Source organism: Lithobates pipiens, unplaced genomic scaffold, assembly GCF_037356315.1.
Source record: "Lithobates pipiens isolate NorthernLeopardFrog02 unplaced genomic scaffold, aLitPip1_a1.2 Scaffold_18, whole genome shotgun sequence".
In the NCBI taxonomy this organism is placed as follows: domain Eukaryota; kingdom Metazoa; phylum Chordata; class Amphibia; order Anura; family Ranidae; genus Lithobates; species Lithobates pipiens.
The window spans coordinates 151,596,160-151,609,326 of NW_027507758.1; the positions used below are offsets into that span (position 1 = coordinate 151,596,160).

General features: G+C 39.0%; 1 protein-coding gene across 1 annotated transcript in view; it reads left to right on the forward strand.

The window, feature by feature from the left end:
• Nucleotides 1-13,167, forward strand: part of TULP4 (TUB like protein 4) — a 292,811-nt gene that overhangs the window by 170,797 nt on the left and 108,847 nt on the right. Inside the window, exon 5 of the mRNA XM_077486273.1 lies at nt 11,075-11,255. Within this exon, the coding sequence (XP_077342399.1) occupies nt 11,075-11,255 (181 nt within the window). The remainder of the gene's footprint in view (nt 1-11,074; nt 11,256-13,167) is intronic.

The window sequence follows — 13,167 nt, forward strand, 5'->3', positions numbered from 1 at the left end:
GTGTTTTTTCTTTAAATATTTTTTATTTCAGATGGGGCTCCTGTGACCCGGTTAAGGCTCCTGTGTCCTGGTTAGGGTTCTTGTGGTTAGCCTTGCGTTATTTTGCCCACCCCTCATTTTTCTTTGCCACTGCTTTTGGACGTCCCAATGGTCAAGATTAAGGAGGCTTTGTGTCCGTCGATGAATGAAAGAGAAAATGGGATTTTTGTACTCGCCGTAAAATCCATCTCTCTGAGTTCATCGACGGACACAGCACCCACCCCTCTATGGAGTTTTTGATACTTCTATTACTGCTTGCTACTAAACTGAATACATAGAGCAGGTAGGGCGTTATATACTGACTGAGGACAGCTCATGGGCGTGTCCAGGTGTTTTTTTAGTTCTGCCTAGTCCTACTTCTGCAGAGACGATATAACCCAATGGTCAAGATTAAAGAGGCGCTGTGTCCATCGATGAACTCGGAGAAATCGTTTTTTACGGTGAGTACAAAAATCCAATTTTTTGTGTTATTCATATTCTCTGAAAAATAGCCAAGAAATCACACATTCTGCCAGGGTATGTAAACTTATGAGCACAACTGTGTGTGTGTGTGTGTATATATATATATATATATATATATATATATTTATATATATATATATATATATATATATATACACCCATCTTCCAAAATTACAATTTTGTATAGAACAAATTTGAATAGAAAATATTAGAATCAAATACAAAATAATAGAATAAAATAGAATATATAACCATCTTCAGAAATTTGAATTTAGAAAAGAATGAATTCCAATTTCGAACAGAATGAATTTGACTTGAAAAGATTAGAATAGAATAGAATAGAAAAATAATAGACCAGAATAGAATAAAATATAATATATAACCATTTTCCGAAATTCTAATTTCGAATGAATGAATTCCAATTTATAATAGAATGAATTTGAATTGAAAAGATTAGAATAGAAAAGAATAGATCAGAGAAACAATAGAATAGAAAAAAAAAGTCAATAGAATCAAATTAAAATAGAATATAACATGGTGTTTCTATTCTTTTCTATTCAAATTCATTCTATTAGAATTACGGAAGATAGTTATATATTTATTATATTCTTTCTATTTTATTGTATTGTTTTTCTATTCTATGATTTTCTATTCTATTGCATTCTTGTATTTTCTGTTCTCTTCTAGTCTAACCTTTTCTATTCAAATTTTCTATTCTCTATTATTTTGGTTTCCATTGTTTGGGATTCTATTCCAATCTATCCAATTCGAATTTATACTATACTAAGACGGTCATATTCTATTTAATTTTATTGAATTCTATTAAATTCTATTATATTCTTTACTATTCTTTTATTTTTATTCTATTGCTTTATTATTTTATATTCTATTTTATAATTTTTTTAGAAAATCTATTTCAATTTGTTTTTGAATTTGAGTCAGATCAAATTTTGGATGCATTTCTATTAGTTACTTTTGTAATTCAGAAATTCTAATGCATCCGAATTCCTGAACAATCAATAAATTTGTCCGAATGTAGATTCAGAATGAAACTAACTGCACATGTCTAATAGCCTGCCTCTCACACAAAAGTGCCCAGGTTCCTGGTTTGTCCTTGGCACTTATCATGTAGACACGGGTTTCAAAACCAAATGCAAATGTGAATTCCACATGAAGCACTCATGGCCCTGAAGCCTATCCTTAGCACTCAGCATTTTATTGCTTGGACCCCTTTCACACTGCTAGCGTGGCCTCGTTAGCGGTAACGTTTTAGCGGTGCTTTTTACCCCGCTAGCCAACCATCCATGCTCAGCCATCCCTCTGTCATACTTAGCCAGCCAACCATACTCGCCAATACTCATCCATCCATGCTCATCCATCCATGCTCATCCATCCATGCTCATCCATCCATGCTCATCCATCCATGCTCATCCATCCATGCTCATCCATCCATGCTCATCCATCCAGGCTCATCCATCCATGCTCATCCATCCAGGCTCATCCATCCATGCTCATCCATCCATGCTCATCCATCCATGCTCAGCCATCCATGCTCATCCATCCATGCTCAGCCATCCATGCTCAGCCATCCATGCTCAGCCATCCATACTCGGTAATATCCATCCATACTCAGCAATACTCATCCATCTACCCTCAGCTGTACTCGGCCATACCCATCGGTACCCGGCCATCCCATCAATATTCAGCCATCTCAGCCATACTTATTCATGCTCAGTCATCCCATCCATACTCCGCCATCCACATTTATGGCTCAACCATGCTCAGCCATCCCAGTCAATGGCTCATCCATCCCCATTCATGCTCATCCATGCCACTACAGTGCCTCACAAAAGTGTAATAGGTAGTCAACTTAGATTTGAAATATATGCCCCTGACGGTGCTCCCTGCATGTTGGGCCTCTGTATGTGGCCTGGCTGTGGAAAAGTCTCCCACATGTGTTATCGCCATACTCAGGAGGAGTAAGAGAATCTATTTTGGGGTGTAATTTTTGGTATGTACATGGTATGTGTTCGAAATATTATATAAATTGACAACTTTGTGTATAAAAAATGAAAGTGTTTTCATTTTCTTTCCACATTTTCCAAAAACTTGACATGTTCAAAGACACATTATGCCTCAGTTTATACGTCGGGTGTTTTCTTTCCAAAATGGGGTCATTTTTGGGGCGTTTCCATTGTCCTGGTGCTTCAGGTCATTCAAAAGTACGTCTGAAGGTGCTCCCTCAATGTTGGGCCTTTGTATGTGGCCAGGCTGTGTAGAAGTCTCACATGTGGTATCGCCGCATTCAGGAGGAGTAGCAGAATGTGTTTTGGGGTGTAATTTGTGGTATACATATGCTGTGTGTGAGAAATAACCTGCTAATATGACAATTTTGGGGAAAAAAAGAAAAGAATTGTGGGAAAAACTTACAACTTCAAAAAACTCATCATGCCTCTTACTTTATATCTTGGAATGTCTACTTTCCAAAAGGGGGTCATTTGGGGGGTATTTGTACTTTCCTGGCTTGTTCAGGTCTCAAGAATTGCCAAAGGAAAGCTCTATTTGTGTGAAAAAAAGGACAAAAATGTCATATGGGTACAGTGTTGCATGACTGAGTAATTGTCATTCAAAATTTGAGATCACCGAAAAGCTGAAATTTGGTCTGGTTAGGAAGGGGGTTTAAGTGACCAGTGGGTAAGTGGTTAAACCCAATATGTGTAAGCAGTACCAGGCTCCTGTACTTTATACCTCTAAGCAGCTTTTCTTTTTTGGTAAAGTTAGTCAACAAGCCTTCGTAACCAGGACTGCCAATTTGAAATATGACGCATTCTGGGGATGCTGGTTATCACTCTCTAGAATTTGGTTAAGTTCCAGAGGACCTTTAAAATTATAAAAGATCTAATGGTACCATCAATTGCCCTTAGCAACCAGGGCTGTCACTGTAGAGAAAACCACATGCTTAGACATGAGGTTTTGAAATTTAGTTTGCCATTAACCAGTCACAAGTGACAAAGCTATAGAAAGGCTCATCTTCTCACTCCGGTTGGAGTGAAAGCACATTAAAACCAGGGGCCAGGTAGACCGCCTTGTGCTTGAAATACTTTTAAAAAACGTACACCAGGTTTTTAATGAAAGTGGATCTTTATGGAGAGGCCAGTGACCGTTGGAAGCTTGCATCCATTGTCAGTGGAGTAAAGAGGTTTGTAAGCCTGCAGCAGAACAGGACATTTTGCTGCATATAAAAGGCAAGGCCATTTTCTTGAGTAGTGACAACTGTGACATAGTCTTTTATTTTATATAAGACATTTTGTAGAACTTTTACCCTTCTTTACAAATATATACAGTCTTCAGGATTTAAATTAAAAAGTAAGAGAAGATAATTTACTAACATGCATAGACTTGTGTGTTTTGTATTGCTGGCATTAAAGAGGAAGTAAACCTTGATGGGTTTTACTTCCTCTTTTTTTGTACTTCAAAGTAAAAGTATACTGGGCTAGTGTGTATCACATACTAGCCCATTATGTGGCACTTACCTGTAAACAAAGCCTGTGTTGTCCCTGCTGGTGGCCACATCCATCTTCGCCCCTCTTTCTTCTTTTCGGGGGCCACGGACTCCGGCTCTTTGAATGGCCAGAGTTGCACGACATCACATCCATTCATGTGCACACGAGCTGCCAGTCACGACACTTGCTAGTAAAGAACCGGCACATTTCTTCACAGCGCATACGCTGATGATGTCGTCGCAAACATATATGGTAAAAATCTCCTAAACTATGCAGGTTTAGGAAATATTTACAGTACCTACAGGTAAGCCTTATTATTGGCACAAGTGGTGTAACTAGGTTTACAACCACTTTCAAGTGTTACTAAACCTACAACATTAAAATCAGTTTGTATCTGCAGTAAAGCATGCTTGTTATACGACTATCCATTTTAACCCTTACCCTGTGAGTTATTTCTTTAAATTTTTTATCTTAATAAATTCATTAGTCATTTTAATATACTGCACTCAGATGGGCGCTGCTGTTTTCCACATTATATATCTACAGAGCTGCTTCCTCTTCCACAGCTGGCTGCACCTCTAGAGCGCTATAAACATCTTTAACCCATCAAACTTGTTGCTAACCTATTCAAGCCTGAACTGAACTTCCCAGGGTCCAAGCTACCCCCAACCACTGGATTTTATTATCATAATCACTCATCCGTCTCTCTTCAAGTGCCACTATACTCCCCCGCCCCCTTCTTGTTATACTCCCTGTGGAACCTAAGGGGCTAATTCTCTGCATTGTGTAAAAAAGTCTGTTTTGATCCTGTCTTCTTTGATTCTCCCCTGCAACTGTCCCCAATCCATCTGATAACACAGAGCCTTTGGAGTCACTCTGCACATGCTCAGTTTGGTGTGTATTGCTAGAGCGGTTTTTGTTTCTTGGGAAGGTGCATGTGATCAGCACAGGGCCAGTCAGCATTGTCCAGACAGAGGGTCAGGGCTCCTGCTTCCTCATAGGATAGTTAGAGTAGAATAAAAAACTCCTCCTGCAAGCTTTAACCAGACTGTACTGTGGGAGACAAGATATGGTGAATGCAGGGTCCAGGGTTTAATAACACTTTAAAATTGCATTGGTCTGTCACTGCACAAAAGGAAAAAAAAACTCCCTGTGGGGAGGAGTTGCAATTACAATTATATCTAATGGGCCTTGTAAAGAAACCTGCAACTTTTTTTTTTTTTCTTTATCCTCTTTTTATCTTATTTTCTTGTTTAATATTTTTTATTGACAAAAGAATGTAAACCTACAAAACCACAAAAGGTCAAAAGTACAAAAGATGGGTTATACATTCCTATCCAGTGGAATGAGTATACAATTATACCATAGACCACAAAAGCATAAAAACATAGAAAACTATCCTGCTGTTATTTCAGAGGTGAATGAGAGGAGCAATAAGCCACCCAAAAACATTTGCAATACCTTTAGGTAGATAGGGTGCAGAGCTAATATTCCATCAGACGAGGATAAGGTAAAAAATAAAAAAAACATACTATGTAAACCCCAGTTAGGCCCCTTTTACACTACTGCGACTTCAAATTCACGTGATTTTGCCGAGATTTCAGGGGAATGCCTGTGTAACTCAGACCAAAGTACTACAGTGACTACTTTGAAGTCAGTGCGACTTGAAGATGCACGGATATGAATGGTACTCACTGGAAATCAGGGGCTGCAACTTGTCATGCTACTCCCCCCCCCCCCCCCCCCCCCCAATCTTGTTTTTATTGTGTCCAGAAAGTGTTAAAATATTCTCTACACACAAATGGATCACAAGGACATGGCACATAATTATAACTATTTTAATTCACTTGCCTTATTTCTCGTTTTCATCAACCTGACTTGCTGGATAATTATTGTCGGGGAGTTTTATACTTATGTACCCACAGTAGAGGCAAATAACGAGATGTGTGCTAAATGAATTGTTTGTGATTGATGATAATACCTGTCCAAAGTCAACAGAGACTTGATGAAGGCAGCAAGGAATCATTTTGTATTCATACAATTGTCCACAGACAAATTAGTATTATTGATGAATTGCTGCATTGTATAATTCATGTGGCACAAATGAAAAATGAAATATTCACCTCCTGTCCTATTGAATACTTTGTATTTTGATGTGAAGTACATGTATTTATTCATAGCCTGTATGATCAAACAAAGGCATAATAAGTTAACCTATCTTAAGTAACCACTTCAATACCAGACACTTTTACCCCCTTCCTGCCCAGGTCGCACTTTGAATGACAATTGTGCGATCATGCAATGCTGTATCCATCAAAATTGTTATCATTTTTTGAGACCGATAGAGCTTTCTTTTGGTGGTATTTAATTACAACTTAGTTTTTTTTATTTTTTTGCTAAACCCATAAATAAGACTGAGTATTTTTGAAAAAAAAAGTTTTCCTTGTTATAAATTAGTAATTTTTCTCCTTCATTGATGTGTGCTGATGAGGCTGCACTAATATGCGGCACTGATGCCGTATATTGATGAGCAACCTTTATGGGCACTTATGGAAGCACTCACGGGCATCACTGATGGGCACTGGTGGACATCACTGGCAGGCATCACTGATGGGGCTGCACTGATTATTATTGCACTAATTATCAGCGCAGATCCCCCCTGTCAGTAAAGCCGCTTATTGGCTCTCCTCTACTTACACACTGTCAGTGTGAGTAGAAGAATCCCGATAACCGGCACTCCGTAGTTACACTGTGATCAGCTGTGATTGGACATCGTAGGGTCTTTACTGTGATCTGAGATGCTGTGTTTCCGAAAGGCTCGTCGCGCATGAGCAACATGTTGTGAAGGCTGTCCTATGACGTCCAGGCTCAACAAGCCGCCAGCCTTCATTTTGCTATAGATCGGGGGGGATGTGGTTAATATGTTTGTGTGTACACTAATATCAGTTTAGAAAGCTAACACCCCTGCATAAGGATGAACTTCAGGATAAGCAAATATTGTCTAGATACCAGAGGCTTCTGTATTCTTCCTTAAATCTTAGTGTGCTTTGTGTATTTCCTTCTGATCTCTGCAATAATCGAGTGTGAAATTTGCCCCTGTGCTGAAGCTTCTAGTAATAAAGACCGGTCACTGTTGCTTTCTCTCCGTGTGCAGAGTGACTGATCTTGTATCTGCCCCTTCCTGTAGATTTCTGCATGCTGTCTGTAGTGGGTGGACCTGTTGGTTCTTTCCCAAAGCTCTGCTCTCTGCATGTGTACAGCACAGTGATGACGTCACTGCTACTTTTACAAGGTAATTACCTGAGTTTGCTGAGGCATTTGGGGCATTCAAAGTGAATTGTAGCTATTAAGGAATATATTTATTGTGTTCGTACCCAGAGTTCAGCTGTAAGTTGGCAAAACACAGCTTGAATTTAGGCCAGTTGTTCTTAATCAGCCCAAACTCAAGCTATGGGTGGTTTTGCTTGACACAGTCCAGTAAGATTTGAAAATGAAGATCCTTATCATTGTGTTTGTGAATTGAGCCTATAGTGGGTTGTTAAAATACAGTTAGGTTTTATGGTATTTATATTGATATTCTGTAAATTATATTGATGAGGAAAGTTCCAAGAAAATTTGGTCAGTTCTCGTGCAAAAACGCAAATTCGATTTTATCATAAAATATCAAAATATTACAAGAACAATATCAAAATGTAGAATGTAAAAATAACATCAATAATGTATTATGTTCTTAAAATGAAGCATGAATCAGATGTGTGTCTTTGTGTGTGAAGCTTCTGCAAATGTGCCCAACTGTGCTTCTGTTTCTAGCTTTTAGCTCCTAAAATCTGACCCCCATTTTATCTTTAAAAGGGCTGGTTTAAAGTTCCTGTGAGCATTATTGTCTTACATACTCTTCTAATCAGACAGAGCTTACCTTCGATCAAAGCCCCTACAGCGGTCCTTGCTCACCACTCCGGCCAGTGACATTGTTCCCGGAGTTACTTCCAGGTATCATGGGCTCCAGTGCTATGATTGGCCGAGGCCGCGATGACGTCACTCCAGCGCATGTGCCGCCAGTAATGGCACGTACGTGCCATTGCTTCAGTTTGCTTCAGTGTGCATGTGCCGATAACGTCGGCACATGCAAATACAGGGGATATCTCCTAAACCATTCAGGTTTAGGAGATATCCAGGGTAGCTACAGGTAAGCCTTAATACAGGCTTACCTTTAGCAAAAAGTGTGTTGTAAGGGTTTACAACCACTTTAACATCTAAATCAAAATGCTACATAAATCAGTGTGTATATTATATTCATTGAAAACCCAATGTTCTTATTAATATCATAATCAAGAAATGTTGTAGTATACAGAACTCGTGATCTTAACTAAAACATAAACGTTTACATCATAAGAAATGTGAATCCTTCCTTCTCCATCTGTGATGAGGGGAGGTAAGAACTAATTATTACCATATGTGAGCTCTCCAAATAAATGCTTATGAAGCTTATAACAATATGTATACTTTCACAAGAATAAAAGTCTCCAGCCAACGCTTATTTTGTTTTGAATGGAGCAGAAAAGGATGGAAACTTCTGTCCGGTTTTATTTGCCATCTATGACAATATTGGGAAGCGCATTCTGCACTCCTAGACTTTAATTTATTTCATATATTGTTTTATTTTATTTACCGACACATTAACAAAGAATATTTTATGAAATTCAGACTGTAAAGTGATACATGCATGAGATAGTGACGCTAAATGCAAATTTGTATTTTACACCAGTGGTTCTAAAATACCAAGTATACTGCAGCATGGGGTTTTTTTTTTTTTTTGGGTGTTTTAGTCTCTTAACATTGCTCTACACTATGTATACTATAACTATTTCTGGTTACATGCTCCGCTCTAAGCATTCTACAATTCCCATATTTTGCTGGTAGATGTGTAGTCTATCTTAGGGGTGAACAGGAAAGGGTAGCTACATTTACATTCACAAGGGGGACACAAAGAATGAAAATAGTTACACTAGAACAGCAAGTCTGGGAACAGCAGATAAAAGCTTGCATTTAAAGGATGAAATAAAGGAAGAGAGAGATAGAAGATACATTTTAGTTATGTTTGACATGTTGCATTTTTTTTTAAATGCATCCAGAGATGATCACTCACATGTAATTGCCATATAGGCGATTACATTCAAGTGGCCACGATTAGCTGCAGGAGCTGACAGCCTCCCATTGCTTTCAATGGGGCTGCATCCTGCAGCTTTTCAACATTGGGTGCATTGACGATTGTTAATGCACCGTTGAAATAATGAGCGAATGATGGTTAAATTGCACAATTTGAATGTAGATAGAGCTTTGCTGCATAAATAGCAATGCATTTTTTCATAATTAGTGTTATAATAATCAGTGTTGCTCCTCTGTAGACATAGTTCAGGGAGTAAATGTCACCGTAGGAAACGAAATGTGTTAATGCCAGGATCACCGCGTTAAAAAAAAAGAAAGAAAATTATGCAGCCATCACATTTAAGGACTGGTAAGCTGTAATATAGTACATTTTTGTTCTTGGGTTTACATATACTTTAACCACTTAAGCCCCGGACAATTTGGTTGGCCAAAGACCAGAGCACTTTTTGCGATATGGCACTGCGTCGCTTTAACTGACAATTGCGCGGTCTTGCGATGTGGCTCCCAAACAAAATTGACATCCTTTTTTTCCCCCACAAATAGAGCTTTCTTTTGGTGGTATTTGATCACCTCTGCGGTTTTTATTTTTTTGCGCTATAAACAAAAAACATAGAGACAATTTTGAAAAAAGCTTTTTTACTTTTTGCAATAATAAATATCCCCTCAAAAAAAAAAATCAACCATTATTGCAATTTTTTTACCAAAAATATGTCAAGGATATGTATCGGCCTAAACTGAGGAAAAAATGTTATATATATATATATATATATATATATATATATATATATAATATATATATATATATATATATATATATATATATATATATATATATATGTAAGTATGTATGTATATATACATACACATTATATATATATATATATAACATTTTTTCCTCAGTTTAGGCCGATACATATCCTTGACATATTTTTGGTAAAAAAATTGCAATAATGGTTGATTGGTTTGCGCAAAAGTTATAGCATCTACAAAATAGGGGATAGTTTTATGGCATTTTTATTGATTTTTTTTTTTTACTAGTAATGGCGTTCAGCGATTTTTATCGTGACTGCGACATTATGACGGGCACATTGGATACTTTTGGCACTATTTTAGGACCATTCACATTTATACACTGGACCCGCGATCACGGTCACGGAGCTCCCGGCCACCTCTTTAAAGGGCCATGTACAGGTATGTTAATCTTCCTGTACGTGCCCTTCTGCTGCAGTATATCTGTGTGAGGCGATTGGGAAGCGGTTAATAGCAGAACCATCTTTTTAACTCTAGGGCTGATAATCGTGAAATTGTGTAAAATGCATCTATAGACAAAACATTTTTTGTTTTGAACATCGTAGGGAAGGGTTTGATTCCTTTCCAAACATGTATTGCGGTCTCCGAGTGGAGAGTCTCTATGATCTGGTCTCCATTGATGCCAGTGCAGAGACTGATGAGCGCTCCAAACATTTTACAGTTGTTACTGGAATAAGAATTGTATTCAAATCTTTTAGTTGGGACATCTGATCTTCTTTTTAGTCTAAATTGGCAAGTACTTAGTAGTAGAGGTGCACCGAATGGAAATTTTGGTGCCGAAACGGAAAATGCAGGATGCACTTGGCTGAATTTCGAAAAAAAAAAAATAAAAAAAAAATATATATATATATATATATATATAATAGTATTCAACTTTTTAATATCATGAATGTAAACAAATTGATTGTTGGAAATGATTACACCTTTTTCTCTTATTGCCAAAATGCCAATTACACAAACATCTCTACTTCAGTAGAACCATGAAATAGAACCTACTTCTTCAGACTGAGCTGATGCATGAGGCCAGTTTACTGCATAATGTAAGGTACAGATTACTGCCTTCAAATAACAAGAGTTTTTTCAAAATTTTACAGGTGTTGTTCGGCACTGCAGATGGCCAAGTTATAGTAATGGACTGCCATGGCAGAATGCTTGCTCATGTTCTCTTACATGAATCTGATGGTATAGTGAGCATGTCATGGAATTACCCAAGCTTCCTAGTGGAAGACAGCAGCGAAAGTGACACGGACTCTGATGACTACTCGCCTCCACAAGGTAATTCATTTTCTTATATTTTTTTATACTTTATTAGACCATGTCCATCCATAGCATGAACATGCTAGGTTCATGCTAGTGTGGCTGCGATTTAATCAGATTTTCAGCGCAATTATGTAGCCAGCAGGGATGATTCATTGATAAGGAGCCTGCACCCACCGGCATCCTAACAACCATTGACTCATCTGTGCTTTTAGCCGGAGGCTTCACTGCTGACAGCAGAAGATAAACCAATGAGCCTGTCAGAACAAAAAAGGGGGTGAAAGGTTCCCCCACAATATATACCCGGCCCTTTTGGTCTGGTATAGATGTTAAGGCGAACCCCACAGCAAAACTAAAATCTAAAAAAAACAATGTGAGGTCCCCCTCAAAGACGATACCAGACCCTTATCTGAGCATGCAGCGCAGTAGGCTAGGAAAGGGGGTGAGGGGTGAGCGTGCCACCAGATCACCACAATCCCCCCCCCCCCCAACCATACCAGGCCATGTGCCCTCAAAAGATGCTTAAAGTCCAATCTGAATAAAAACTGTGTAGAAAAAAAAAAAAAAAAAAGCAGAACTCTCAGTAGCCTTCCCCCTTCTCTCCTGGCCATGCCCCGCACCGCCCAGCTCCGCTTCCACTTAAAAAAAAAAAAAAAATTACTTGTCAAAAACTGTTGTGTTTTTATTTAAATTTGACATTTTTTTGGTGAATAAATAGGGGTACTACAGTATTGTACCCCATATTTGTTCATATGGGAGCGAGGCTGGGATCGGCCAGATTAAATTAAGTTACTCCCCGCGCCCCCGTCACCACCAGGCCAGGGTTGTGGGGAAGTGGCCCTTGTCCTCATCAACAATGGGACAATGTGCTTTGCCAGGGGGTACCACACCTGGCATGCCACCCCCTCCCCCCACTTTGTTGAGGGCATGTAGCCTGATATGGTTTGGGAAGGGGGGGCTCCTTTTTATTCCCTCTCCTGGTCTCCCGGGCTGCATGTTCAGATAAGGGTCTGGTATGGATTTTGAGGGGGGAACCTCAAGCATTTTTTTTATTTTTGCCGTTCGAGTCCTCCTTAAAATCCATACCAGATCCGAAGCGCCTGGTATATTCTGGTAGTACCTCTCATGCAATTTTATTTTTTTTATTTTTACTGACGGCTCATTTGTTACATTTTGCTGTCAGCTAGGAATCCCCCAGCTGACAGAAATGATCAATCACTGATTGTTAGGACACCGGTGTGTCGGCTCTTTAACAACCAATGATTCATTGCTGTCAGAGTAGGGATGATTCGCTTGTGGTTAGGAAGTCGGAAGGTGTCGGTTCCTTTGTAACCACCACAAATCAGAAAAATGCACCAAAAAGCTCTTGTACATGCGTTTTTTGTTCATCTTCATTTAAGTTTTTTTGCATCGCATCGGTAGCTCAGGTACCTTCCCCAAAGTCACATTGCAGTTGCTTTGCATTAATGTGAACAGGCACCACTGAAATCAATGCGATTTCCATTCATGCGGCAGATTCATTCATCAGAAATTGCACTGGTGTGAATCAGGCCTTATATATGACTACCATAAAAACCTGAATCTGTGCTGAGCTCAGCGTTTTGATATTCCTTTGTGTCCAAAGTCGCATTAGTGGAAACAGCCTTAGTGTGCTTGCCTGTACTGTGATCATTGTAGACTGTGAGCTGAGACCCCAGAGCATTTCGAGCTGCACTAACAGTCGCCCCACCCACCGTGTCCAGCTCCCTTCTCCTGTGCACAGCTATACTGCACTTCCTGGGCTGAGCTGCTATCAATCTATCCAGCGGGCAGAGAGGTAGAGTGCATCTCCACTGTGGGAACGAACGGGCTCAGGTGAGTAAAACTGGGGGGTCTGTCAGTATCAGAAGTATTTTTACCTAATGCATAGGATGCATTAAAGTGAAAAAAA